Here is a 27,544-nt window from a genome sequence, read left to right as displayed (position 1 = left end):
ACCAGCACAGCTCCCAGTATGGCACCAGTACAGCACCAGCACAGCCCCAGTATAACCCCAGCACAGCACTAGGACAGTACCAGTATGACACCAGTACAGCATTGGCACCAAACAGCTCCAGCACAGCTCCCAGTATAAACCAGTACAGCACCAATGCGGCACCCAGTAAAGCACCAGTTCCCAGTACTGCATTGGCACAACCCCAGCACCCAGTATGGCACCAGTACAGCCCCAGTACAGAACCAGAACAGAACCAGTCTGGTACATCAGCCCCAGTACAGCCCCGTACAGAACCAGTCCGGTACCAGTCAGCCCCAGTACAGACGCAATAAAGCCCCCAGTCCAGAACCAGTCCAGTACCAGTCAGCCCCATTAAAGCCTCCAGTACAGCCCAGTCCAGAACCAGTCCAGTACCAGTCAGCCCCAGTACAGCCCCATTAAAGCCCACAGTACAGCACCTGCACCCAGTATAACTCCAGTACAGCACCAGTACAGAACCTGCACCCAGTGTAACTCCAGTACAGCACCAGTAAAGCACCAGCTCCCAGTACAGCCCCAGTACTGCATTGGCACCACCCCAGCACCCAGTATGGCACCAGTACAGCCCCAGTATAGAACCAGTACAGAACCAGTTTGGTACATCAGCCCCAGTACAGCCCCATTAAAGCTCCCAGTACAGCCCAGTACAGAACCAGTCCGATCGCAGTCAGCCCCAGTACAGATGCATTAAAGCCCCCAGTACAGCCCAGTACAGAACTAGTCCAGTACCAGTCAGCCCCAGTACAGAACCAGTTTGGTACATTAGCCTCAATACAGCCCCATTAAAGCCCCCAGTACAGCCCAGTACAGAACCAGTCCAGTACCAGTCAGCCCCAGTACAGACCCAATAAAGCCCCCAGTACAGCCCCAGTACAGAATCAGTCCACTACCAGTCAGCCCCAGTACAGCCCCATTAAAGCCCCCAGTACAGCTTCAGTACAGGACCAGTCCGATCCCAGTACAGCCCAGTACAGAACCAGTCCGGTCCCACTGGTGGCTTTGTCCCCTTGAAGGACACTCAAGGATCTCCTCGTGGGTTTTTTTTTCACTCATATATTAATTTTAATCAATTTTTTTTCTGTAAAAGACCTAAAAATGGGTAAAAAAAACCACGGTTGGGCCTCGGCACCGGCTCCTGGCCAGCGGGCGGACGGGCACCCCCCTTCCCAGCGAGGGGTCCCCACCTTCTCCTCATCTCCTGTCCCACCACAAGAAGAAGAAGGTGTCCCCCACGTTGAAGGTGGGACATTCCGTGTCCCCACTCCAGCAGGAGTTGGAGAAGCACATGGGTGGAGCTCGGGGAGTCCCTCTCCCCTCCTGGTCCGGCTCTTGGTGGTGGGTGAGGACATCAGACCCCCCCAGTTGGGTGGTGGGTACGTGGGTGGTGGGTTCCAGCCTAGGACTTGCTCTCGGCGGGGTTGTATTCCGTCTCGCCGGACGAGACCTGGGAGATGCGCCTTGTAGAGCGCCAAAGCCGCCGGTGGAACTGGCCTGGTCGCACCTTGGGGAGGAGGTGGTGGTGAGGGGAGCAATCATCTACCATCCCCGTCCCCAGGTCCATCAGCCCATTCCCCATCCCTTTCCAAACCCCCATTCCCTTCCAGAAGCCCATGTTCTCATCCATCTCATCTCCTTCTCCATCCTGTTCTCCATCTCATCCCCTTCTCCACCTCCATCCTCCTTCCAAACTTCCATCTCTTCTCCATCCCCATCCCACTCTTCAACCCCAGCCCATTCCACACCCACTTCCCTGTCCCCATCTCCATCCCCATCTCCACTTCCATTCCCATCTCCACCTCCATCTCCAACTATATCTCCACCTCCATCCCCACCTTCACCTCCACCCCCATCTCCACCTCCATCTCCAACTATATCTCCACCTCCATCTCCAAGTATACCTCCACCTCCATCCCCACCTCCACCTCCATCCCCACCTCCACCTCCATCCCCACCTCCACCCCCATCCCCACCCTCACCTCCACCTCCATCCTCACCTCGACCCCCATCTCCACCTCCATTCTCACCTCCATCCCCATCTCCACCTCCATATCTATCCCCATCTCCATCCCCACCTCCAGCTCCATCCCCACCTCCACCTCCATCCTCACCTCCACCTCCATCCTCACCTCCACCTCCATCCCCAGCTCCATCCCCATCTCCATCTCCACCTCCATCCCCATCTCCACCTCCATCCCCATTTCCATCCCCACCTCCACCTCCATCCCCATTTCCATCCCCACCTCCACCTCCATCCCCATCCCCATCTCCATCCCCACTTCCATCCCCACCTCCACCTCCATCCCCATCCCCATCTCCATCCCCACTTTCATCCTCATTTCCACCTCCATCCCCACCTCCACCCCCTCCCTTTCCCATACCCCCTCCCGCATCCCTTCCCATCTGCTGAGCGAGGAGGACACGCTGATGTCCCCAACCCAGCAGACACCAAACCCCACCACCCGCAGCCCCACCACCACCCGGGCGGCGAATGTCCATGCTCACCTCAGTGGGCTGCCCAGCGCCCACCACGATGAGCTTCCCATCCTCCAAGCCCACCAAGATGTGACTCTTCTCCTTGGTGACGGACACGCTGTGGACGGGGACCCTCATGGGCACTGGGGACACGGTTGCCTGGAGACTGTGAGAAGATGAGTGGTGGGATGGGACCCCTCAACCCTTCTGGGTGCTCCAAAGGGTCGGTTGGAGTGGGACAAGGTGGGTGGTAGCTCTTACCTCTGGAGGTCCCGGATCTCCAGCCCGCACTGCATGGTCCCCAGCACCACGAAGTCCTCCGTCAAGCACATGGCCGTCACCTCCTGGTCCAGGGGGACGGTGGAGAGGTGTTTCCCGTTGACCGAGTAGAGGTGCAACGCAAACCTGTCCTAGAAGACAAGAGCAAAGAGAGTGGAGCACGCGCTGATGGTGCCAAGGAGGAGGACACAAGGACACTTGGCCATACCTTCAAGCATGTTCGTTGACCCACAGCAGTTTGGGCGACCACCTGCCCCTCTGGTCCCACCGCCAGGTGGGAGAGGACAGCGGGTGGCGAGCTCTCACCCGGTGGCCGCAAGGACCGGATGAAGAGACCTCGGCGGATGGTGTGGATGATGATGGTACCGTCCTACGGGAGGAAAGGGGACACAGGGAGGATGATGGTGGCATCATCTACCCCACCAGCTGCCACCACCACCAACCAGCCCAGCTCACCTTGGAGCCCGACACCGCCATGTCCAGCTCGGTGCTGATGGCCACGCACGTCACCTCAGCGTCGTGACCATAAAGGACTTGGACGGGTTTGGGAGCCAAACCACTGGAAAACCCACCCTGGTGGGTTGGGGACACGAGGACCTTAGTGACCTGGTGGCAATGTCCACCATGAGCTCCTCCTGGTTGGAGCACGGGGGGAAGGGTCAACCTCCTACCTGCTGTAGGACCTGCCAGACCATGCAGGTGGTGTCCCGGGATCCAGAGATGAGGTAGATACCACAGAGGTCAAGTGCGAGGCAGGTGACAACATCTGTGACACCCAGAGAGGTCCTGTCTCAGCACCCCAACTCCTTAGGAGGCCACCGAGACGTGTTGTGGGGTGTGGAGATGCTGCTACCTCTAATCCCACCCTGGCTCCCAGATGAAGCCTGGAGTGTCCTCAGAAGATGGGAGACACAAGGAGATGTCCTCTGCCTGCCCACATGTCCCCTGCCACCCCCTTGGCTCTACAAACCCACAGGACCATCATCAGACCTTCCTCATCAGGACGGACCTATGTGCCGGGTGATGTGACCAACCACCTTCCCTTTGGCCAGCAAAGTGACACGGAGGCTGTTGTCCCAATGTCCCCCACTGAAGAGCAGCTTCCCATCGGGGGACACGGCCAAGGTCCGGGAGCAGAGGTCCACTCCGGGGGCGAAGGGGCCCTGCAGGAACCGCTGGGTCCTGGTGGAGAGGGACATGGGATGATGCCAAAGCCATGGGTGGGCTGGTGGCATCTCCAAGGACTATCCCTGAAAGCCACGTGCCCGACTCACTTGGCGTTGGAGATGGTGGGGTCTTTGGTGAAGCTGAAGTAGTTGGAGATGTTCTTGTCGTAGGGTAACCAGTTATGGGTTCCCAACAAGCCGTTAGCACTCACGGTGACCTAGGAAGAGATGGAGGTGACACAGTTCCCACCGCGGGAGCCAGCGTTGGGTTTGGGGTCTGGTGGCCCCACACTCACCAGGACATCAGGGGATCCCTGAGTGATGAAGGAGTGCGCTTGGTTCTTGGGGACCACAGCTTGCACCAGGGCCACCCCATCGCTGATACCCTACGAGGAGACAGCAACTGGTGGGCACCTCCCTGGTCACCTCCATCCCTTGAGTCCTGACCGAGGACCTCCCAGGGTTGTCCTCACCTCCACAAAGAAGGATTTGAGTTGGTCCAGGTTCTCGAAGATGTTGGGGGAGCGTGTGTCGAGGCGAGCCAACCTCCGGGCCGCGCTCTCTGCTGAGAGCCGAGCGGGATGGGGCTCCTGGTGGAGACAAGAGAACCTGTGAGAAGATGGGTTGTCCCCTCAAAAGGGGCTATTTGGGGGTAGAGGGAGGAGCTACCTTGAGGAGCTGGCAAGGTGTCTGCCCAAAGTTGCTGATGATGCCCTCCAGAGCTTTCCTCTGTGTCTCGTCGGCAATGGCGTCCAGGTCCACAGCCCCTGCAGAGGAGGATGGTCATGGCGGGCCACCTGCCAGGTGTCCCCACACCTCCTTGTCCCATGGCTCACCTTCATAGGTGCAGTAGTAGAAGACATTGAGGGCCTCCACGGCAGCTGGACCTCGTTGCTTGTACCCAAAAATGAGGTCGATCCACTCGTGGAGGTGGGCTGAGACGTACTCGGACTCCTGTCCAAGAACGGAGCATCAAGGTGGGCTAAAATGTCCACCAGCCCTCCATAACGGCCCCCCAGGGGTGGGAGTGGAGGAAAGGTTGGGGTGAAGCTCCACCATCTCACCAGGGCTTTACGGTGCTGGTAGATGAAGTCTTCTCGAGAGCGCGCCCACCGCGGCAGCACCACGTCACCCACCTTCTCGTTGGAGAGCTGCAGGCAGCCCAGGTCGAAGCCTGCAGAGATTGAGGGACGCTGAAGCCCACCATCCTCCCAGGGGTGGTTGTCCTCATGGTGAGGACAACGGGTGCTCCTTACCATTCTGGTTCTCCAGGAACTCAGGGAAGTAGAAGAACTCAGGGATGAGCTCCTTGACGTCCACAGGGTTCTCCATGCGGGCTTGCCACGCCGCCGGCACCGAGTGGAATTGCCGGTCCGAGCAGTCAAACCTGGTGGTAGAGGACACCTAGTTGGAGTCTCCTCATCCTCTTCCACGTCCCCTCCTTGAGGTCCTCCCGTTGGGTGCCCACCTGCCGCTCTGCAGTTGGATGTGGAGGGTGGTGAAGGGCTCGGTGCGGATCAGGTAGTGCATGACGCCCGCTGCGTTGGAGTAGTGTGTCCCGTAGTGGAACTTGTCCACTGTGCCCGTGGGGTCCTCAAAGCTCTCATACCTGGAGGTGAGGTGGGATGGGTTCCACCAGGAGCCAACGCGATGTTCTCTACATGCCCCATCTTTGGAGTACTCACTTCTCCTTGACGTCCCGGGCGTGTCGCTCGTTGGCAACTCCGATGGGTTTGGAGAGGTCCCGAAACACGGCTGGGTTGGTGAGGTCAAGGGTCTCGGAGACGTAATCCCGCAGGATCCAGGGGAACTGGGTGGGGACGGGACGTGGGTGAGGCTGGAGAGGGCCTGAGCTCACTGGGAGGACGGCGGAGGTGGACATGGGACTCACCACAGGGTACTGGGAGAGATCGTTGTAGGTGCGTCCTGCGATGGTGTTGAGCTGCATGAGGTACTCGAAGTTGGAGATCTCCCGCAGGACCCATTTCTGGAGAGAAGCGAAGGTGCTGAGATGGGGCAGGAGACGGGCAGACACCTTCACCCCATAGCTGTGACCGCCCCTGGGCCATCCTTGGTCCCAGACCATCTCTGCTCCCTCAGTTGTCCTTGGCCCTACAGCTGTGTGTGGGCCCATTGCTGTCCCCATTCCAGTCCTGGTCCCACAGCCATTGTGTCCCATGGCCATCCCTGGTCCTTTGCCCACACCCTGTCCCATGGCCACCATGTCCCATGACCATCTCCATTTCATGGTCATCTCCGGTTCCACAGCATTCCCATTCCATGGCCATCCCTGGTCCCATGGCCATCTCCTGTCCCACAGCCATCTCCATTCCATGCCCACTCTTGGTCCCATGGCCATCTCCTGTCCTGTCACCATCTCCTGTCCCGTCACAATCTCCTGTCCCATGGCCATTCCTGCTCCCATGGCCATCTCTGGTCCCATCACCATCTCCTGTCCCATGGCCATTCCTGATCCCGTGGCCATCGTGCCCCACAGCCATCTCCATTCCATGGCTATCCCTGGTTCCACACCCACCCCTGATCTCATTGTGTCCCATGGCCTCTCTGGTCCCACGGCCATCCTCATTTCATGGTCATCTCCAGTCCTACGGCATCTCCATTCCATGGCCATCACTAGTCTCATGGTCATCCCTGGTCCCACTGCCATCTCCATTCCATGCCCACCCCTGGTCCCATGGCCATCTCCTGTCCCATGGCCACCCCTGGTCCCATCACCACCCCCTGTCCCATGGCCATCCCATGTTCTGTGGCCATCCCTGTCCCATGGCCATCTCCATTCCATGCCCACTCTTGGTCCCACGGCCATCTCCTGCCCCATAGCCATCTCTGGTCCCATCACCATCTCCTGTCCCATGGCCATTCCTATCTCATGGCCTCCCTTGGTCCCATTGCCATCTCCTCTCCCATGGCCACCTCCATTCTACAGCCACCCGTGGTCCTGAGGCCACCCCCTGTCCCACGGCCATCCCCATTCCATGGCCATCCCTGGTCCCACGACCATCCCTTGTCCCATGGCCACCTCTGGTCCTACAGCCATCCCTGCTGGTCATCTCCTGTCCTACGACCCCTGTGGTCCCACAGCCATCTCCATTCCATGGCCATCAGTGGTCCCATGGCCATCTCTGGTCCCACGACCATCCCTTGTCCCATGGCCACCTCTGGTCCTACAGCCATCCCTGCTGGTCATCTCCTGTCCTATGACCCCTGTGATCCCACAGCCATCTCCATTCCATGGCCATCCCTGGTTCCACGCCCACTTTTGGTCCTACGGCCATTCCTGGTCCCACACTGGTGCCCTCCCCTTTGCCATCCAGGAGATGTGGGGTGGGAGTGGGCAAGGAGAAGTCGGTACCTGGGTGAGCCCCGAGGCTTTCAGCAGTTCCTGAGGTGACCGACTGCCGAAGTAGATCTGGTTGGGTGGTCGCAAGCCAAGGATGCAGGAGTACACCTTGTTCCTCACCTAGGGGGACACGGAGAGGTTGGACACTACGCCATGGCCTTTGGTGAGGTTCTAGGGTGAAGAGAAGGTTGCCACCACCTTCTTCTTGAAGTTGAGGAAGTAGTTGGCCTGGTCGATGAAGAAGAGCTCCAGCGCAGAGCGGCGGAGGTTGTAACGGCGGAGGTGGACCTCACGGAGGTGGGACAAGGGGCGCTTGAAGTCATAGCCGATCCCTGCCGAGAGAAGGGGACACAGAACCCTGTAGGAGTCATTGTCCACCTGAATTCTCCTTCCTGAGATAGGGATGGAGACCACCATCGCCCTGGGGCTGGGAGGAGACCTCCCCAACCCAACCAGCACCTGGTGTGATGGGTTCATGGGGGGAGATGGGTTGGGTGGGGGGTTCCTCACCCCACCTTGCTGCAAGGAACCCCTGAGGAGCACACGCCGTTACCTCCCTCTGTCTCCTCCTTCTCACTGCTGCCATCGTAGAAGTAGACGTGCTGGGTTGTCACCTCCAGGCGACCGGGGACAACAGCCACCGTCGTGATCAGCTCACAGTCCTCCGAGACCACCAGCTTCTCCCGCTGGTTCTGCTCCTTGGGCTCAGCCCTGGGTGATACAGAAGGGTGAGAAGACACCTCGGGGACAACCCCAGCCTGGGTGAACCAATGCCACAGTAGGGGATGGGGACACTCACTGGTTGTCCAGGACAGGGAGGTCCTCCTCAGCCAGTTGGTCATCCTCCAGCTCACTCACCTTGGCCTCCTTGGCCATGGCGAGGGGGAGGGACTCAGCGGGGTTGTGGAGATGCTCAGCTCCTGAAAGGAGGAGAGGATCAACGGTTGGACTCGGATGATCTTAGAAGGTCTTCTCCAACTAAAACCATTCTATGATTCACAGCAGGGAAACAAGTCCTTTGAAGGTTCCCTGTCCCACTCAATCTCCAGGAGATCTCCCAGTTGAACCCCACCATGTACATCCAACTGGTGGTATCCAGTTGGAGATGGGAGACCTCATCAACCTCACCTAGATTGTCCCGCAGGGCGCTGGCCTCCAAGTGTTGGTCAAAATTCAGGTTGGGCACCAGCTTCAGCCTCATCCTGGAGTAGGTCTCGGCGCTTGACAGCTTCCACCGAACCTCTGGTGGGTTCCTGAGGGACAGGTAGAAGTGAGGAACCCTGAGGACCTCCAGCCGTGCCACCAGTTCCCAGGAATCGAGGTGGGGCCTCACCGGTCAGCCCAGGCGGAGCGAGGGGAGGTGAGGAGACGGCACAAGGACCTCCACTGCTTCAGCACGGTGCTGTGGTGGTTGTTGGTCTGCTTGAGGACGTTGGCGTGACGGATGTTCTCCGCTTTGGCGCGTTTCGCCACGGGTTCCAGCACCAGTTCCTGCCAAGGGAGGGGGAAAGTGAAGTGACAGCAGGGTTGGATCTTGGGGACATCCCTGAGGTGAGGAGAGTGTCCATGGGTTGATGTCCACAGGGCAAGGAGAACATCCCCAGGATGTTATTCTTGAGGTGAGGAGCACATTCATGGTAGGAAGCCCCAGGATGATGAATACATCGCTGGGATGATGTTTCTGGGATGAGGAGGACGTCCCCAGAACAACGTCGCCAGGATGAGGAACGCTTCCTGAGGGCAATATCCCCAGGGTAAGGAGAACATCCCTAGGATGATATTCCTGGGATGAAGAACATGTCCCCAGGGCAAGAACCATGTCTCTGGGCTGAGGAACACATCCTTAGGATGAAAGCCCCAGAGCAAGGTGCACACCCTTGGGAAGACTTGCCCTGGGGTGAGGAGCATGTCCCTACGGCAAGGAGGACATCCCCAAAACCACATCCCCTGGTTGATGAGCACATCCCCGGGACCATGTCCGCAGGCTGAGAAGGATGTCACTCCTGGAGGACATCCTGAAGACCATTTCCCTAAGCTGAGAAGGCCATCTCCTGGATGCCATCCTCAGGATGAGGAGGAGCACATCCTGAAGACCATGTCCCTAAGCTGAGAAGGATGTCTCCTGGATACCATCCTCAGGATGAGGAGCCCATCCCTACGATGACATCCCCAGAGCGAGGAGCACATCTGCTAAATGATCTCCTTGGGTGAAGAGCACGTGCCCAGGATGAGGAGAATATCCCCAGGATGACATCCCAGGAGCGAGGAGCAAGCACTACCTGGAACATCTTGCGGCTGGTTGTCTTCTCCTGCTCCCGTCGCTGGGAGCTGCTCATCATGGCATCGTAGCAGGCATTCCAGAAATTGGACATGTGGTCATGGCTCTTGGCGAAGGTGTCCATCTCAAACTGGGCCATGGTGGGCTGCACCTATAAGTGAATCAGGATGAGATGGGAGGTGTTTGCAGGGCTTGGAACCCACCAACCATCATCCAAGCTATGAGCAACCTTTCCCTGAAGGTCAACCCTACAGGTTGTCCCAACCTGGAGGTGACACGAGGACCCAATTGCAGCATGGATCCACCTCTAATCCTGGAAAAGGGTTCCCCCTGTGGTGATGCCACCCCATGCCCACGTGGCACCCACGTGCTTCTCGATGAAGCTTCTCCACTCCGGGGTGGTGCAGAAGAGCTGGAAGTCCTCATAGAAGGTTGGGCTGCCGTTGGTTGGGGGTAGGGAGGGCAGGAAGATCTGCAGCTGCAGGGTCTCATAGCATTGGTCCATGAGTGTCCGGACAACGGGCACCAACCAGGAGAAGGTCTCCGATTTGGCGTCTAACGAGCGGCGCAGTGGAGTCTCCAGCTTGCCCAGAAGGTAGCAAGCCTCATCCTTTTTGGGGGCCGAGGAGGTCTGCAGAAGGCTGTGAAGCTTCACGTATGCCAGCGAGTGCAGCTAGGGAGGGACGTAGGACATCAGATGGGGCCACCAGCCCCACCCCAAGGGCTGGGGTCTCATTTCAGGAAGGGTTGACCCACCTGGGGGTCCTGCAGCATGATGTAGCCTACAAGGATGCGTAGACCCGTTTGGGCCATCTCCTTGAGGTCGGAGGTGCCGTTGGCCAGGTGGTACCAGACGCCCAGCTTGTCCAGCAAACTGCTGACGCCCTCGTAGATCTGGGGGGGACACACAGTGAGACCCCACTTGGCTGTGTACCTTCTAACTGCTCCAGCTGGTGGGGTGGAAAGCCACCAGGTGGTCTGTTCCCACCACCCAGCCACCCCCAGCTTCCTTCAATGGGTTATGGGTAGGGGTTAGAGCTTAGAGATGGAGTGGAGCTCCAACTCAAGCTTAAAGCCAAACTATGAGGGTGGGGAGGTCCTGGCTCAGGTTGCCCAGAGAAGATGTGGCTGCTCCATCCCTAAAGGTGTTCCAGGCCAGGTTGGATGAGGCTTGGAGCAACCTGATCCAGTGGGAGGTGTTCCCCTCGTGGTAGCGGGTGGAACTGGACGGGCTTTGAGGTCCCTTCCAACCCAAACCACTCCATAGTTCCATACTTCTAACTTGCCATCAACCAGAACCTCCAGATGCTATCCCTGGAGGTGTTGAAGACCAGGTTGGATGGGGCTTGGAGCAACCTGGTCCGGTGGGAGGTGTCCATGGGAGGTAGTTGAAACTAGATGGGCTTTGAGGCTCCTTCCAATCCAACCCATTCCATGGTTCTATTGACCCCTGGAGTTGCTGAAGACCAGGTTGGATAGGGTTTGGAGCAACCTGGTCCAGTAGGAGGTGTCCCCACCCATGGAGGGGGTTGGAACTGGATGGGCTTTGAGGTCCCTTCTAACCCAACTCATTCCATGAGCCTATGAAACTAGTTAGGGTTCGACAGGAGGGTTACGGGTTGGGGTTGAGGTCATGGTTTATGGGAAGGGTTAAGGGTTAGGACTGGGTTTAGGGTTGAGGTTTACAGCAAGGATGGAGGGTTAGGGTTTAGGCTTAGGATTTAGGAAGCACAGTTACCAGTTACGGTTGTGGTTTAGGGTTTACGGTAAGGATTTAGGTTAAGGTTAAAGTACAGGTTTAGGGGATTAGGATTAGGGTTAGGATTAGGGTTTACAGGTTAGGATTGGGGTTTATGACAAGAATTTAGGGTTAGGATTTGGATTTAGGAGCTACGCTTAGGTTACAGGTCCCGAGTTAAGACAGAGTTTGGTTTACAGTAAAGGAGTAGGGTTAGGGTTAAGCGTTAAGATTAGGGTTAAGGGTTGGGGTTTACACCAAGGATGGAGGGTTAAAGGTTTAGGATTTGGGTTTAGGTACGGTTACATTAGGGTTATGAGTTAGGGTTATGGGTTAGGGAGAAGGGGTTAGGGAGAAGGGGTTAGGGTTAGGGAGAAGGGTTTAAGGTTAGGGAGAAGGGTTTAGGGTTAGGGAGTTGGGTTAAGGTTAAAGTATAGGATTAGGGGTCAGGGTTTAGGATCAGGACTAGAGTTTACAGCTGAGTTAGGTTTAAAGTATAGGATTAGGGGTCAGGGTTTAGGATCAGGATTAGAGTTTACAGCTGAGTTAGGGTTAAAGTATAGGATTAGGGATTAGGATTTAGGATCAGGATTAGGGATTAGGTTTTAGGATCAGGATTAGAGTTTACAGCTGAGTTAGGGTTAAAGTATAGGATTAGGGATGAGGGTTTAGGATCAGGGTTACGATTTACAGCATGAGTTAGGATTAAGGTATAGGATTAGGGATTAGGGTTTAGGATCAGGGTTAGGATTTACAGCACAGGTCAGGGTCAGATTTACTGGTTATCAGTTAGGCTTTAGGGTTAGTTCTTAGCATATAAGGTTAGAAGACACAGGTTTACAGAAAGGGTGTTGGCTTAGGGCTAAGGTTTACACCAAGGATGGAGGGTTAAAGGTTTAGGATTTGGGTTTAGGAGGTACGGTTAGATTAGGGTTATGAGTTAGGGTTATGGGTTAGGGAGAAGGGTTTAGGGTTAGGGAGAAGGGTTTAGGGTTAGGGAGTTGGGTTTATGGCAAGGACGTAGGGCTAAGGTTAAAGTATAGGATTAGGGGTCAGGGTTTAGGATCAGGATTAGATTTTACAGCATGAGTTACGGTTAAAATATAGGATTAGGGATTAGGGTTTAGGATCAGGGTTGGGATTTACAGCATGAGTTAGGGTTAAAGTATAGGATTTGGGATTAGGGTTTAGGATCAGGGTTAGAGTTTACAGCGTGAGTTAGGGTTAAAGTATAGGATTAGATTTAGGGTTTAGGATCAGGGTTGGGATTTACAGCACAGGTCAGGGTTAGATTTACTGGTTGTGTGTTAGGGTTTAGGGTTAAATCTTAGCATATAGGGTTAGAGGACATGGTTAAGTTTAGGGAAAGGTGGTAGATTTAGAGCTAAGGATTAGAATTAGAGTCAAGGTTTACGACAAGGATTGAGGGTTAAGGTTTAGGATTTGATTTAGGAGGTACAGTTAGATTAGGGTTATGAGTTAGGGTTCAGGTTTAGGGTTCAGGGGCTGGGTTTCTGACAAGGATTTAGAGTCAAGGTTAAAGCATAGGTTTAGGGGTTAGAGTTTAGGATTAAGGACAGGGTTTTCAACACAGATTATACAGGTTATGAGTTAAGGATAGGTTTTAGGATCAGCTCTTAGCTATGCTAACCAGGTTAGAGCACAGGATTATGTTTATGGTAAGAGTTTATGGATAGGATCAAGGGTTAAGATTAGTGGTTAGTGCTAAGGTTAGTTTTAAGGGGTTAGGGGTCGATTTACTGGTTATGAGTTAAGATTAGGGTTAGGGCTAGAGTTTAAGGTTTAGGTTTAAGGGTTAGGATTGGATTTACTGGTTATGGGTTTGGATTAGGGTTAGGGTTTAAGATTAGGTTTAGGTTTAAGGGTTAGGGTTGGATTTACTGGTTATGGTTAGGATTAGGTTTAAGGGTTAGGGTTGGATTTACTGGTTATGGGTTAAGATTAATTTTAAAGGTTAAGGTTGGATTTACTGGTTATGGGTTAGGATTAGGGTTAGGGTTTAGGGTTAGATTTAAGGGTTAGGATTGGATTTACCAGTTATGGGTTAGGATTAGGGTTGGGGCTAGGGCTTAGGGTTAGGTTTAAGGGTAGGGTTGGATTTACTGGTTATGTGTTAGGATTAGGGTTAGGGTTTAGGGTTAGATTTAAGGGTTAGGGTTGGATCTATTGGTTATAGTCAGGATTAGTTTTAAGGGCTAGGGTTTAGTGTTAGGTTTAAATCTTAGGGTTGGATTTAATAGCTATGGGTTGGGATTAGGGTTAGGGTTTAAGATTAGGTTTAGGTCTAAGGGTTAGGGTGGGATTTACTGGTTATGGGTTAGGATTAGGCTTACAGGTTAGGACTGATGGTTAGGTTTAAGGGTAGGATTTACCGGTTATGGGTCAGGATTAGGTTTAAGGGTTAGGGTTGGATTTAATGGTTATGGGTTAGGATTAGGGTTAGGTTTAGGTTTAAGGGTTAGGGTCGGATTTACTGGTTACGGGTTAGGATTAGGGCTTAGGGTTAGGTTTAAGGGTTAGGGTTGGATTCACTGGTTGTGGGTTAGGATTAGGGTTTAGGGTTAGGTTTAAGGGTTAAGGTTGGATTTACTGGTTATGGGTTAGGATTAGGGTTAGGATTAGGTTTAAGGGTTAGGGTTTAGGGTTTGGGCTCAGTTCCGTTTCCCAGGCTGCTGGGGAGGCTCAGGGCTTTGGCTCAGGGCTGGGGGTTGGCCTTGGGCTTCAAAGCTCAGCTTTGGGATTAGGACCTCCTGCCCTTCACCTTCTCGCTCCACAAAGCCTGGTTGTTGTGTCCCTCAGAGAACAAGAAGTCCTGGAGCAGCCGCAGCAGTTTGAGGGTGTTGTGGGTGAGACCAGGGAGGGTGGTGGGTCCCGACTCCTTTAGGTCCGTCAGGGCTGACTCCAGCATCATCTCCAGGAGGCTGTGGGACAGCAGGAAGCTCCATAAGATGGTCCTCCTTTGGGATGGACCCACTTGGATGTGGGCAAGACTCACCTACGCTTGATCTCATCAGGTGGCCGCACCAACTCGCACGCCGTCCCCAGTTTGGTGAGGACGGAGAAGACCTGCCCACGTTCCCTCCACGCTGCGTCGTCCCAGCCTTCCACCCCACGCCAGGTGACTGAGAAGATGATGTTGGTCAAGAGGTTGCACAGTTCCTCCTCAGGTGTTTGCTGTCAACGGAGAAGAAGAGTGAGAGGTTTGATGGCCAACGTAGCTCAAGGGTGGTGGGTACGACGGTTTGGGGGCTCACCTGGGGGTTGCTGGTGTTGGAGATGTTATCGCTGGGCAATGCGTCCTGGTAGCTGCTCTCATCCAGGACGTTGGAGAGGCTGGAGCTCTTCCGGGCTCGCATCCCTGGGAAGGGTTTGAAGCTCTCCAGCGGGGACGGGGTGCCAGGTCCGCTGGTGGGGGTCTGCGCACCACTCTCAGCCGTGGTCATGGAGCTGGTGCTGGCCAGGTCAAGCCCAAGATCGAAGGGAGAGGTGGAGAAGGGGGAGAGAGGGTGGTAGACACCTTCAAAGGGAGGACCATCACCAGGGTTAGAAGATGACCGACTGGCCCGGTCAGAAGAGTCAAAAGATTTGAAGTTGTAGGAGTGGAAGGATTTGGTGCGGCCGCTCGGGGAGATGGAGTGGTCAGAGAAGCCCTCCGAGAGCTCCTGGTCCGAGGTCTCGTAGCCCAGGGGCAAGAAGACATCCAGCTCCTGGAGTTCGGCCGGTGGTGGGCTTGTCCCCTCTTTGCTCGGCGTGTCCGAGAGGTGGAAGAGCTCCAAGCAGCCCCCATTGTCCAGGTTGTGCTGGCGGGACTCATAGGACTCCTTGACGTAGAGCTTGGTGAGTGTGTCCTGCCAGCCGGCCAACCTCGCCAGCTGCCTCACCATGTCCTGCTGCGCGTAGATCAAGTGGAAGAGCTGGAAGAGACACCAGAGAGGAGATTTGGTGACACTGTCCCAACTCCTGGCTGCCTCTCAGGGGTTTGGTTGCATCAAAGGACATGATCTTCAGGTTGGGTGATGATGGTCTTGAGATCTTGGATCTCCCATCAAGGGACATGATCTTTGGGCTGGGTGACGATGGCCTTGAGATCTTGGATGTCCTATCAAAAGACATTATCTTTGGGCTGCGTGATGATGGTCTTGAGATCTTGGATGTCCTTCTATTGAGGGACATGATCTTTGGGCTGGGAGATGATGGCCTTGAGATCTTGGATCTCCTCCTATCAAGGGACATGATCTTTGGGCTGGGAGATGATGGCCTTGAGATCTCGGATCTCCTCTTATCAAGGGACACAATCTTTGGGCTGGGAGATGATGGCCTTCAGATCTTGGATCTCCCATCAAGGGACATGATCTTTGGGCTGGGTGATGATGGCCTTGAGATCTTGGATCTCCTCTTATCAAGGGACATGATCTTTGGGCTGCGTGATGATGGCCTTGAGATCTTGGATCTCCTATCAAGGAACATGATCTTTGGGCTGCGTGATGATGGCCTTGAGATCTTGGATCTCCCATCAAGAGACATGATCTTTGGGCTGCGTGATGATGGCCTTGAGATCTTGGATCTCCTCCCATCAAGAGACATGATCTTTGGGCTGGGTGATGATGGTCTTGAGATCTTGGATCTCCCACAACCATCAGTAGGTGCTGCACCACCTCTATCCTACCATGTTCTTGTGCGTGGGGTGCACCATCCCCATGGACCCCGTGTCCTGGCACAGTTGGGTGACCATTGGTGGCTCCAAGGAGCTCAGTCTCAAGGTGACCACTTGGTCACAGCCCCTTTCACCCCTGGTCCTACTCACCTTGCGGCAGATATCGAGCCGGACGGTCAATTCAGCCCGATGGGACAGGTAAACCAGAGCCACCAGGTCCTTGTAGTTGGGAGGATCTATGGACAAAGAGAGACAATATGGTAGTGGGACATCTCTTTCTGTCCCCAAAAGCCACCAAAGACCCCCAACCCCAAGACCAGCTGAACCTTGCGGGAAGCCACCAGTGATGGGATGTGTTTGGGATGGGTGGTCAGGGCGATACCTGCCCCGAGGACCTGCTCCGAGAGGCAGCGGAAGAGCAGCACGGAGCTGGGGACCTCGTTGAGGAAGGCAATCAGCCCCTGGTAGCCAATGTCCTTCAGCTTCAGGCGGTTCTTGGTACGCTCGGGGACCTTCTCATACTTCAACATCTTGTAGAGGACCTGGCAAGGTGGAAAGTGGTGGCCACCTTCCTGCAGGAAAGCTTTTGGCCACTGGGGATGACAAGAACTTGGTGTTGAGGACCCATCTTACCTTGAAGACCCTCTCCCGCACTTCATCTGAGAACTTCTTCTGTACCAGCAGTGAAAACAGGACCTCCACGTGGCCTGGCTCAAAGAGGAAGGCAAAGAGCTGCTCCTGGGCAGGTGAGGCCTTCAGCAGGCTGTGGATCACCTCCAGCGCTCCACAGACCTGTGGGACACGGAGATAAGTTGTCTACTGGTCTCCATGTGCCTCCTCAGGACCTTAGTGGCTTCTTCCCAGGACCTCAGTGGCTTCTCCCCACCTGCTGCCAAGCGTTGGGCCAACCCATGGTGTTTGGGTGACTCCGTACCTGCTGCTCATCCTGGACTCCGGCCACGTAGCTCAGCAAGCTCTGCATCTCCTCCCCGGAGAAGTTCCTGCAGAAGAACTCCTTCACCAGGCTGAAGAGGGATGTCTGCACCGTCTTGATGTCATCGGTGGCTGTGGTCTTCTCCCTGGAGGTACTGAGGGATAGAGGTGCGTGGGTATTCCTGGTGAGGACAAGCATAGCATGATCCCAAATCCCACCATGGAACCTGAGGAGCTCCAAGGCACCGTGGTGTGGACATCCCTGTTGTGTCCATTGGGACTGTGTCCATTGTGAAATGTCCACCCAATGCACTTGGGTCTCTGCAGGGTTCCAGCACCCTCAAAGTCATGGGAGATGACAAGGAAAGGGCACCAACTCCTTGTAGGAACCACCATGATCTTGGATGCTGCTGGAGATGTTGGGGGTGGACTTTAGGACGGAGTGGTCAGAGTTCTAGGTGGAAGCTTGGGGCTGGGATATGGCCATGGAAGGTCCTACACCCACCACCGTGCTCCTACCCTGGAAGATTATCCCATGAGATGCTCACGGGTGGGACATTTGCTTATGCTTTGGTCATTGACCAAGCTTTGGTCCAGCATTGGAACAAGCTGCTCAGGGCAGAGTGGAGTCTCCATCTCTGGAGGTGTCCAAAAAGTGGCCAGACCACTTGGTGACACGGGTTAGTAGCCATGATGGGGTTGGATGGTTGAACCGGATGAGCTTCGAGGTCTTCTCCAACCTTGAGGAACCTATATTGCCTCAAGCAGAAGGTGTCTACTCCCATTGGTAACTCCAAAGGGTCAAAGCCCACCACCATGTCACTGTTTGGAGGTCCAAGCTCCAAGTGGCAGCTCACCTGTAGAAGGTCCTGATGGAATCCAGGATGTACTGCACTCCATACTTCTTGCGGATGCGCTGCTTGTGGTCCTTGACGACGTTGGCCAGGTACTGGATGTGCCCTGCGGGGAGAAGGTGGAGGAGGTCCTGGATCTCCAGCCCATCTGCTTGAGATGGAGAAAACCTCAACCCACCCAAAGTTCCCACCTAAGCGGACGGCGAAGTCACTGTTGCTCCAGATGCGGAAGTCAAAGAGGAGATGTTGGTAGAGAAGGTGCAGCAGAAGCCCACTGCCCTCAGAGGCCACCTGGTCCATGAGGATCTGGGAGGCCATCAACGTGCTCATGTCCAGCAGTGGCCCAGAGACCTGTTGTGGGCGAGAGGTGAGGCTTGCAGGTCTGGTGGTGCCCTTGGGGGACGGTCCTGTGGACCACGGGATGGAACTTTTGGTTGCCCCCACACCTTCTGCAGCAGCGCCCCGATGATGGCCGGCCCGTGGCACTGCACCAAGCTCTCCTGGTTGACCGAGTGGTTCTGGATGAAGTTCTTCACCAGCAGTAAGAAGGCGGCCACACTGTTCCTCTCCAACCTGCTCTCTGCAAGACACGGGGCAGAGCCCTGCCGGTAGCTGCGAGAACCTTCAAAGGGTTTCTTGGAGACCCCACCATGAACTTCTCTCTCTCTCTCCAAACTTTTCAGTCCATTCCACCCAAATTTAAGCAAGTGGAGACCTCTGGTGCTCCAAGCTTCTTAGATATAAGAAGGTGGGTATCAGGAGAAAGGCTGTTTCACCCCGGCAGGAGAAGGCTCCTGCAGGACCGCAGCCCAACTATAAGCCACCAGAGACTCTACATAAAGGCAAGCCAGGTTGAAGCCACCTCATCATCCCAGAACTGCATGTTCATGACTAATGGGGTCCCAACAACATCAAAAGACATCAACGGTTTCTCCATAACCTCCTAACTCTTGATGCCCCAGGGAAGACTTCTCACACTCATGGTTGCTCCTTCCAAGCAGCACCAGGCAGTGGCGTCACCTCCAGCCACCCAAGCAGGATGGCTCCAACTCCATGTCCCCTCAGGTCCTCACCTGAGGACTTGCCCAACGGGATGAGCATGCCCTGTGCGTTCCTGGAGGACGTCAGCTCCGGTCCTACCAGGTCGTTGGTCTCCTGCTCATCCTCAGGCTCTTCCTTCTTGGACACCACTTGCTCGAGGAGAGGCAGCAGCACTCCCATCCCACCCACGCAGTTGACCACGTCCTGCCAGAAGGAGACAAGAGGCTTTGCCAAGTGTTGGGTGGTGGTGGCAGTGACGAGGAGGTGTACTCTGCCCCAACCCGTGGCAGAAACCTAGAAGAGGTCCCCAGAAAGCACCTGCTCCCCTGCTCCACTCCAGGTGATGAAGACCTATGGGGCACGCAGGTCCTTGGTGGACCCCATACCACGTAGCAGAGTCCCTGTAGGGTCCAGAGGAACCATCGGAGCCATCTAACACCCCTTGGAGGTCCTCTCTCTAGCCCATAACCCAGGAGGGGCCCAGCTGCCTCCACACCACGCAGCAGATGTACCAGGATGGATGACGTGTACCCAACACACCTTGATGTCCCAGTTGACCACCCTGTGCCCCGTCAGCCTCCCGTCCAAGCCGTGGCTGGGAGAGAGGTCCAGGCAGATATTATTCCTGCAGGCCTAGAAGAAAGCACCATGAGAGCATTTTCATGCTCCTGGAGATGTTACCTACAGCAGAAGGTCTACCAGGGTTGTCTCCATCCCCAGAGGTGTGGTCCTCCTCACCTGGGGGTTGTAGTAGAGCAAGAGTTTGCTGCTGAGCTCCACCAGGTCACCTTCCAGTGTAAACGGTGATGTGATGTTCGGCCCTAGGAGAAGAAGACTGGGGTGAGCTGGAGCATGGTGGGAGAGACCTTGGTTGCCACCAGCACTCCTGCAGATGTCCCACCAGGTCCCACAGCCCAACGTACCCGCGCAGAAGAGTGCCTTGACCTGGGCTTGCTGCAGAGCCTCGCAGAAGATGGCAACGGAGCCCAGGTGACCCTCCAGGGAGGTGGGGCTGCCCCACTCGGTGTCCTGGCTGCCCGCCGCGGTGGTGGCCACCACCCCCTCGGTGGGAGGTTGAGTTGGGATCCAGGCGTGAGGACCCAGAGCGGCGGGGACGGATTGGGAGCGGCCGAGTGAGGGGCGTGGAGGGAAAACCAGCTCCACTCCATGGGATGCTGGTGGGTGGCTGGTGGTGATGGTGGTGGTGGTGGTCCGGTGGCCAGCGGAGCCGATGCAGCACGAGGTGAAGGACTGGAAGGGAGAAGGAGTCTTGCTTGGCCCTCAGCTCCAGACCATGGAGAAGGGGCTGGTTGGGTTGTCCCTCACCTCATGGAGGGAGGGGAAGCGGAGCTGCGCCGTCTTCCGCAGGTGCCCATCGGTGTAGATGCTGACCACGTTCTGGCCAAAGGGTCGTCGCCCAGCGACGTGGACAACGTCAACGCAGTGCTGAGGGGACAAGGAGGAGGCGTCAGGCATCCTGGTTGCCCTCGTTGCCTCTTCTGATGGGGCTGGAGATGATGCTCACCCAAGCCGAGTCGTTGAAGGCAACCTCTGGCAACGCCACTGTCATGTAGTCCTTCTTGGTGCAGACGGCCACCACCAGCACCCCACCAGTGGTGAAGAAAGCCTCAAAGCCTGTCCCGCCGGCTGTGAAGAAGCTGGTGGAGAAGAACCACGGTGGTGTCACCTCTCCTCATCCTCCCCTCAGCCCTCCCAGGTCCCTCCATTGAGCATCACCTGTAGAGCTGTCTCCTCTTGGGTCTCGCCGGTGGCTCGAGCTCCTCCTCGCTGAGACACAACCAGGCGTGGAAGGCAAAGGCACCACCAGGCCACTTCTGGATGGTGGGCACCATGATCCCCGCCATCCCAGGTGTTAAGTCGAAGCTCTGCAAAGCTCGAGGAGGTCCTTCAACCCGAGCCATCCCCGAGAGCGCCCGGATGACCAGTGCCGTGTAGGGATGAGGTCCTCGACTTTGGTCCTGCCGAAGCAGCCGCAGCAGCTGCCGCAGTTCACCAGGACGGATGGAGACGCTGCCCAACGCCTGCAGGAGCTCCAGCAAGTTCTCGGAGCAGGAAACCGGCAGCGCTGGCTCGGTGGCCAGGGCACCCAGAAGACAACCCACCATCCCTGCTTTGACGCAGGTGAGGCGGCTGGGCAAGGAGGCTTCGCAGAGTCGCCGTAGCCGGTTGGAGAGGAAGATTTGGAGCTCCCGGCACGTCAATGCCGGCAACCAAGACAGGAGGATGAGCAGAGGTTGCTCGTTGCGGATGGGACGTACCGGGAAGGAGCTGTGGTCGCCCTCCACTGCCTGAAAAAAGACGAGAGTTGAGTGGGGAGGGTTCAACCCTCTGGAGAGGGATGGATCCTTCCTGGGGACACCCTGGGCTGGCAGCAGAGACGTCGGGTATCAACGCCTCTGGAGACTTGTGTGCATCAAGGGACCCTCATCCACCACAGGTCTTGGAGAACCCCATGGATCAAGTATCTTGGAGACTCCCATGGATCAAGGCCCTTGGAGACCCCCATGGACCAAGCATCTTGGAGACCCCCATGGATCAAGGACCTTGGAGACCTCCATTGATCAAGGGCCTTGGAGACCCCATGCATCAAGCATATCAGAGACCCTCATCCATCAAGGGCCATGGAGACCCTCATCCATCAAGGCTCTTGGAGACCCCCATGGATCAAGCACCTTGGAGACCCTCACTGATCAAGGGTCTTGGAGACCCCCGCACATCAAACACTTTGGAGACTCCATGAATCAAGCATATCAAAGACCCTCATCCACTAAAAGTCTTGGAGACCCTTGTGCATCAAGCATATCAGAGACCCTCATCCATCAAGGCTCTTGGAGACCCTCATCCATCAAGGCTCTTGGAGATCACCATTGATCAAGGGTCTTGTAGACCCTTGTGCATCAACCATACCAGAGAGCCTCATCTATCAAGGGTCTTGGAGACCCTCATCCATCAAGGGCCTTGGAGACTCCCATGGATCAAGCATCTTGGAGATTCCCATGGATCAAGCGTCTTGGAGACCCTCACCAGAGAGTCTCATCTATCAAGGGTCTTGGAGACCCTGATCAATCAAGGGCCTTGGAGACCCTCACCCATCAAGGCTCTTGGAGATACCCATGGATCAAGCACCTTGGATGTGCACCTCCAGCAGTACCAGAGCAAGCAGTACCACATCAGAAAGGTCTCAAAGGTGACCGTGACTCCAACCCATAGATGGCTTCAGCCTCCCTTGGGAAGAAGCTGATGGGACCTAGCAGGGTGGAGAGGACTAGGAGGCCAGGAATGAGTCTGCTGGGGACCAAGTTTCACCATGAAAGACCAGCACTGAGGGCTTCACTTGGTGTGGAGGAGAAACGGGTGTGCTCACCATGTTGAGGAGCTCCTGCAGCAGGCGCTGGGTGGGCTGGCCTTGGCTCCTCAAGACCTCGTAGAGGTGGGCATAGCCGATGCGTTCCTTGAAGACCTCCTGAAAGCACCCAGACAATGTAGGACCCTGCACGGAGCCCCACCACGCGCTGCTTCCACCTCAGCGCACCTCACGGTGTGAAAACCCTCCCAACTCAACCACTTTTGAGGTGTCCTCCCCATCCTGGTCCACTGCCCACCTTTGCTGAAGGAGAGTTGCTCATGATGGCGGTGAGCACGCCAACGGCATGGACTGCGATGGCATCGGAGCTGCTGCCCAAGACCTACAGGGACATGAGGGTGGTGGGTCCACCAAGCCAGGCTGGTGGGACACAGCCCACCACACCCAGAGGTCTGGTTATGGGGTGGCCCCACACGATACCTGCTGGAGACCTTCTCCATCTGGTGGTTGTGTGAGAACCTCATCCCGGGCTTTGGGCACCTCCCGCGAGCTGCCGAGGTAGAGCTGTGGGACACGGGATGGACATCAGCCCCGGAGAACGGCACCAAGGATGGGGTGGTTGGAAGAGGAAAGGGGATTACAGAAGGTCTCCAGCCCAGGGATGGTTTTGCACCTTGGCTGCCCCATCATGGCATTGTTCAGAGCCAGGAAAGGGTGAGGATGGACATGAAGGTGTCCAAGAGGGGACACCAAGGTGACCACCACGGTACCTTGCTGTTTTGGAGGAGTCGGATGATGTGCTCGAAGCAGTTGTTGCTGAGAAAGACGGCTTGGAGGACCGGCCGATCCTCACAGTTCAGCATGGCCGGGATGGCATCTACAGGGAGGTGGAGAAGCTCGGTACCCATCCCACGTCCCCAACTCCATCCCCAACCCCACCCACCTACCCAGCATGAGCACACGGAGAGCGATGAGGCCACCAGCTGCCTCCGGTGCCAAGGAAGTGACGGGAAGGTCCGAATTGAGCACCCTGAAGTAACCATCCAGGAGGACACGCAACGGCATGGGGCCAACACCGGGACTGCTGCCGTGCAGCACATGGACCACGGCCACCACGCTGCGTAGCACCAGCTCCAGCAACCCGGGGACTGGTGGAGTCTCTCCACCTCCTCGTCGCAGCAGCTCCAGCAGCACCTCCACTGCCGGCGGCGTGACGGCCCGAAGAGCGTTGGGCTGACGGAGAGAGATGAGATTTGATAGAATCATGGAATCCATTGAGGTTGGAGAAGACATCTAAGATCATCCAGGTTAACCATCAGCTCAACATCACAGTGCCTACCAAACCATGTCCCCAAGCGCCATGTTGTCTACACACTTTTTGAAGTCCTCCAGGGATGGAGATTCCACCACTGCCTTGGGCAGCCTCTGCCAGGGCTTGACAGTTCTTTCCATGAAGAACTTTTTCCTGATGGCACACCTAAATCTGCCCTGGTGCAACCTGAGGCCATCTCCTCTCATCCCATCTCTTGTTCCTTGGGAGAAGAGCCCAACACACACCTCACCACAACCTCCTTCCAGGGGCTGCAGAGAGCCATGAGGTCTCCCCTCAGTGTCCCCTTCTCCAGGATAAACACCCCCAGGACTGCTGCTCCTCACAACCCTTGTTCTCCAGCCTCTTCTCCACCACTGGTCCCTTCTCCAGATGTTCTCCAGCCCCTCAAGGTCTTGCTTGGAGTGAGTGGCCCAAAACTGAACCAGGATTCGAGGTATGGCCTCACCAGCATCGAGTCCAGGTGGACCATCCCTTCCCTGCTCCTGTGGCCACCCCAGGGCTGATCCAAGCCAGGATGGTGGTGGCCTTCTTGGCCACCTGAGCCACCGCTGGCTCATGTTCAGCCGCTGTCAACCAACACCCCCAGGTTCTTCTCCATGCAGCTTTCCAGCCGCTCTTCCCCACGCCTGGAGCTGCACAGGGTTGGTGTGTCCCAAGTGCAGCTCCAGCACTGAACCTGGTGGAACCCCATTCCGTTGGTCACAACCATTGGATCCAACCTGTCCAGATCCCTCTGCAGATCCTTCCTGCCCTCCAGCAGATCAACACTCCCACCCAACACGGTGTCACCTACAAACCGACTGAGGGAACCCTCCATCTCTTCATCTAGAGCAGAACCATCTCACCACGAGCTTCAGCTCAACCCCTTCCTTAATTTCATTCTTTCTTTTAAGGTGAAATCCACCGAATTTAGGGCTGAAATTTTCAATACGCTTTTAATGAAGTTTCATTCCAGCGTTTCTCTCGCTTGGAATAAATAAAGCTTTGAGGTTTCTCTCTTGGATGATGATGATGACCCAAGTCCTCCCCATCCAATTCCCAACTCTACCTTAGATCCGGAGAGGATGGCACCAAAAAGATGGACAAGTCGAAGCTGGAGCCTTTCGGGGAGCTGCTCTCCGGCTTGGAAACTCTCTATGAGGATGAGGAGGGAGAGACATACTTTAGGGAGGAAGCGGTAAAAAAATAGGCTAAAAAATGCCTTTTTCTACCCAAAACTCAGCCCCCATGGACATGGGACCTGTTGATGATGGAAGAGATGAAGATGCTCAATTTTTTTGCCCCTTGTTGCAACAGGGAAGGATTTTCTGTCTAAAAAAAATGGGGGGTTGATCAAAAATAGAATTGGGGATTTACGAGCCGTTGGGTTCGTTGGGAGTTTTAGGTGGTTTCTCGCAACGCTTTCGCCTCAGAGAGGGGATTTTTGGGGCTTCCCCAGAAAAAAAATCCCCTTTGCATTGGTTTTTGTAGGGTCTTCAGGTCATGAAGGACTTCATCCTTGCTTCAGGATCCTCTGTTTGACCTGGAATCACACGGTGATCCTAGGGCAGGGCGAGGATCCAAGGGTTGCCTTCAAACCACATACTTGGCCCCGAGTCCTATAAGTCCCCACGGATCCTACAGGAGCTCCCAGATCCCATCCCCACACCACGGCATCTTCTGCTCGCCTTTGGATGCTCTATGGATCCCATAGAATCATAAAGGCTGGAAAAGACCTCCAGGATCATCCAGTCCAACCATCAGCCCAATATCACCGTGTCTACCAAACCATGTCCCAAAGTGTCACATCTACACATTTATTGAACCCCTCCAGGGATGGAGACTCCACCACCTCTCTGGGAAGCCTCTGCCAGAGCTTCACCACTCTTGCAGTGAAGAAATTCTTCTTAATATCTAATCTAAACCTGCCCTGGTGCAACTTGAGGCCATTTCTTCTCGTCCTTTCCCTCGTTCCTTGGAAGAAGAGCCCAACACCCACCTCACCACAACCTCCTCTCCAGGAGCTGCAGAGAGCCATGAGGTCTCCCCTCAGCCTCCTCTTCTCCAGGATAAACACCCCCAGGGCCCTCAGCTGCTCCCACAACCCTTGTTCTCCAGCCCCTTCCCCACCTCCGGTCCCTTCTCCGGACGTTCTCCAGCTCCTCAAGATCTTTCTTGGAGTGAGGGACCCAAAACTGACCCCAGGATTCGAGGTATGGCCTCACCAGCGCCAAGTCCAGGGGGACGATCCCTTCCCTGCTCCTGTGGCCACCCCAGGGCTGATCCAAGCCAGGATGCTGGTGGCCTTCTTGGCCACCTGGGCCACTTCTGGCTCATATTCAGCCACTGTCAAACAACACCTCCACGTTCTTCTCCTCCAGGCAGCTCTCCAGCTGCTCTTCTCTAACCCTGATGTCCTACCTGACCCCAGATCCTGTTGCCGCAGCCCAAGCCCAGCAACAACGGTGATGGTGGAGCAGGACATCCCTTTACCTTGGAAGAAGGCACCAAACTCCGGTGGCAAAGGCGCTGGAGCAAACTTGTATTTACTCTTCTCCTTGGCGCTGATGACTTCCCTGGATGAAAGAGGAGTGAAGTGAGGAGGACAAGAGGAAGGTGGGAGGTTTCGGGGTGCAAAGTGAGGTCCTCACTCACCCACTCAGCTGCCGCCGCCACGTCTGGTAGGGGTCAAAGAGGCACTCGCAGAGATGCAGGGCATGGAGCATCGTGCTCTCCAGCTGCGCCCTGCTCCGTTCATCCTCCTGGATCCTCTTCAGCTGTTGAAGAAATGGAGTAGATCAACCTCCCACCCAAAGAAAAACCACTCTCATCCTTTGGCTGAGCACCTCCAAAACTCACCTGGCTGGCACAGACCCTCAGTAGCTTCAGAACCTCCAGGATGAAGCCGGGGGTTTTGTCCTCTTGGATGTTCTCCAGGTTCCTGCAAGAAGTTGGAGGTGATGATGCATCAACTGATGCATTTTAGGGGGTGTTGATGCATTGTGGGGTGTCATCACATCACGGGGGTGGTTCTTGTGCCTTGGTGGTTCTTATTGGCAGATGACACCAAGCTGGGTGGGAGCGTTGATATGCTGGAGGGCAGGACAGGAAGGATCTGCAGAGGGATCTGGACAGGGTGGATCCATTGGTTGTGACCAACGGGATGGGGTTCCACCAGGCTCAGTGCTGGAGCTGCACTTGGGACACACCAACCTCGTGCAGCTCCAGGCGTGGGGAAGAGCAGCTGGAAAGCTGCCTGGAGGAGAAGGACCTGGAGGTGTTGGTTGACAGCGGCTGAATATGAGCCAGTGGTGGCCCAGGTGGCCAAGAAGGCCACCAGCATCCTGGCTCGGATCAGCCCTGGGGTGGCCACAGGAGCAGGGAAGCGATCGTCCCCATGGACTTGGCGCTGGTGAGGCCACATCTTGAATCCCGGATTCAGTTTTGGGCCCCCTCACTCCAAGAAAGACCTTGAGGGGCTGGAGAACGTCCGGAGAAGGGACCAGAGCTGGGGAAGGGGCTGGAGAACAAGGGTTGTGAGGAGCAGCTGAGGAACCTGGGGGTGTTTATCCTGGAGAAGAGGAGGCTGAGGGGAGACCTCATGGCTCTCTGCAGCTCCTGGAAAGGAGGTTGTGGTGAGGTGGGTGTTGGGCTCTTCTCCCAAGTGACAGACGATAGGACAAGAGGAGATGGCCTCAAGTTGCACCAGGGGAGGGTTAGATTGGACATTATGGAACATTTGTTCCTGGAAAGGGTTTTCAGGCCGTGGCAGAGGCTGCCCAGGGAGGTGGTGGAGTCCCCATCCCTGGAGGGGTTTCAAAGTCGGGCAGATGAGGTGCTCAGGGAGTTGGTTTAGTAGTGGACAGGGACGGTTGGACTCGATGATCTCAAAGATCTTTTCCAACCCAACAATTCCATGATTCTGGGATGTTATTGCATCATGAGAGGGTTGTGATGGACTGGGGTGACAACCCAGCAGGTGGCACGTGCCAGGCCACGTCCTCAGCTGAACCTCATCAGTGGCTGGGAAGAAGGACGGACACCTCCCACCCCAAGGACGTGGTGGCTTTG

General features: G+C 55.8%; 1 protein-coding gene across 3 annotated transcripts in view; it reads right to left on the bottom strand.

Annotated features, from left to right (window-relative positions):
- Nucleotides 1-1,099: 1,099 nt before the first annotated feature.
- NBEAL2 (neurobeachin like 2) overlaps nucleotides 1,100-27,544 on the bottom strand; it is a 35,648-nt gene continuing 9,203 nt past the window's right edge. For 2 of the 3 annotated variants that reach the window (XM_054059296.1, XM_054059295.1), the window contains exons 4-55: nucleotides 26,333-26,414; nucleotides 26,129-26,250; nucleotides 25,967-26,049; nucleotides 24,543-24,628; nucleotides 23,109-23,394; nucleotides 22,932-23,038; nucleotides 22,642-22,725; nucleotides 22,460-22,543; nucleotides 22,222-22,320; nucleotides 20,574-21,145; nucleotides 20,362-20,494; nucleotides 20,163-20,282; nucleotides 19,760-20,087; nucleotides 19,575-19,657; nucleotides 19,377-19,469; nucleotides 18,869-19,040; nucleotides 18,242-18,375; nucleotides 17,987-18,146; nucleotides 17,799-17,901; nucleotides 16,943-17,096; nucleotides 16,642-16,800; nucleotides 16,391-16,550; nucleotides 16,159-16,244; nucleotides 14,609-15,268; nucleotides 14,350-14,528; nucleotides 14,116-14,275; nucleotides 10,352-10,489; nucleotides 9,963-10,268; nucleotides 9,597-9,746; nucleotides 8,651-8,808; nucleotides 8,446-8,570; nucleotides 8,117-8,237; nucleotides 7,871-8,028; nucleotides 7,516-7,649; nucleotides 7,330-7,437; nucleotides 5,848-5,943; nucleotides 5,642-5,766; nucleotides 5,425-5,565; nucleotides 5,213-5,343; nucleotides 5,021-5,130; nucleotides 4,793-4,910; nucleotides 4,626-4,723; nucleotides 4,430-4,546; nucleotides 4,253-4,342; nucleotides 4,065-4,174; nucleotides 3,800-3,972; nucleotides 3,462-3,556; nucleotides 3,247-3,363; nucleotides 2,999-3,160; nucleotides 2,773-2,921; nucleotides 2,542-2,677; nucleotides 1,100-1,540 (exon numbers count right to left, since the gene is read on the bottom strand). In XM_054059296.1, coding sequence (XP_053915271.1) covers nucleotides 1,436-1,540; nucleotides 2,542-2,677; nucleotides 2,773-2,921; nucleotides 2,999-3,160; nucleotides 3,247-3,363; nucleotides 3,462-3,556; nucleotides 3,800-3,972; nucleotides 4,065-4,174; nucleotides 4,253-4,342; nucleotides 4,430-4,546; nucleotides 4,626-4,723; nucleotides 4,793-4,910; nucleotides 5,021-5,130; nucleotides 5,213-5,343; nucleotides 5,425-5,565; nucleotides 5,642-5,766; nucleotides 5,848-5,943; nucleotides 7,330-7,437; nucleotides 7,516-7,649; nucleotides 7,871-8,028; nucleotides 8,117-8,237; nucleotides 8,446-8,570; nucleotides 8,651-8,808; nucleotides 9,597-9,746; nucleotides 9,963-10,268; nucleotides 10,352-10,489; nucleotides 14,116-14,275; nucleotides 14,350-14,528; nucleotides 14,609-15,268; nucleotides 16,159-16,244; nucleotides 16,391-16,550; nucleotides 16,642-16,800; nucleotides 16,943-17,096; nucleotides 17,799-17,901; nucleotides 17,987-18,146; nucleotides 18,242-18,375; nucleotides 18,869-19,040; nucleotides 19,377-19,469; nucleotides 19,575-19,657; nucleotides 19,760-20,087; nucleotides 20,163-20,282; nucleotides 20,362-20,494; nucleotides 20,574-21,145; nucleotides 22,222-22,320; nucleotides 22,460-22,543; nucleotides 22,642-22,725; nucleotides 22,932-23,038; nucleotides 23,109-23,394; nucleotides 24,543-24,628; nucleotides 25,967-26,049; nucleotides 26,129-26,250; nucleotides 26,333-26,414 — 7,960 coding nt within the window. In that variant the 3' untranslated portion in view covers nucleotides 1,100-1,435. Of the gene's footprint in view, nucleotides 1,541-2,541; nucleotides 2,678-2,772; nucleotides 2,922-2,998; nucleotides 3,161-3,246; nucleotides 3,364-3,461; nucleotides 3,557-3,799; nucleotides 3,973-4,064; nucleotides 4,175-4,252; nucleotides 4,360-4,429; nucleotides 4,547-4,625; nucleotides 4,724-4,792; nucleotides 4,911-5,020; nucleotides 5,131-5,212; nucleotides 5,344-5,424; nucleotides 5,566-5,641; nucleotides 5,767-5,847; nucleotides 5,944-7,329; nucleotides 7,438-7,515; nucleotides 7,650-7,870; nucleotides 8,029-8,116; nucleotides 8,238-8,445; nucleotides 8,571-8,650; nucleotides 8,809-9,596; nucleotides 9,747-9,962; nucleotides 10,269-10,351; nucleotides 10,490-14,115; nucleotides 14,276-14,349; nucleotides 14,529-14,608; nucleotides 15,269-16,158; nucleotides 16,245-16,390; nucleotides 16,551-16,641; nucleotides 16,801-16,942; nucleotides 17,097-17,798; nucleotides 17,902-17,986; nucleotides 18,147-18,241; nucleotides 18,376-18,868; nucleotides 19,041-19,376; nucleotides 19,470-19,574; nucleotides 19,658-19,759; nucleotides 20,088-20,162; nucleotides 20,283-20,361; nucleotides 20,495-20,573; nucleotides 21,146-22,221; nucleotides 22,321-22,459; nucleotides 22,544-22,641; nucleotides 22,726-22,931; nucleotides 23,039-23,108; nucleotides 23,395-24,542; nucleotides 24,629-25,966; nucleotides 26,050-26,128; nucleotides 26,251-26,332; nucleotides 26,415-27,544 lie in introns of those variants that run through there. The other variant, XR_008448643.1, reaches the window with a different exon arrangement.

This window comes from Cuculus canorus, chromosome 2 (assembly GCF_017976375.1).
Source record: "Cuculus canorus isolate bCucCan1 chromosome 2, bCucCan1.pri, whole genome shotgun sequence".
Classification (NCBI taxonomy): Eukaryota; Metazoa; Chordata; class Aves; order Cuculiformes; family Cuculidae; genus Cuculus; species Cuculus canorus.
Note: the sequence above shows the minus strand (reverse complement) of the source record. Positions and strands in the feature narration are given on the sequence as shown.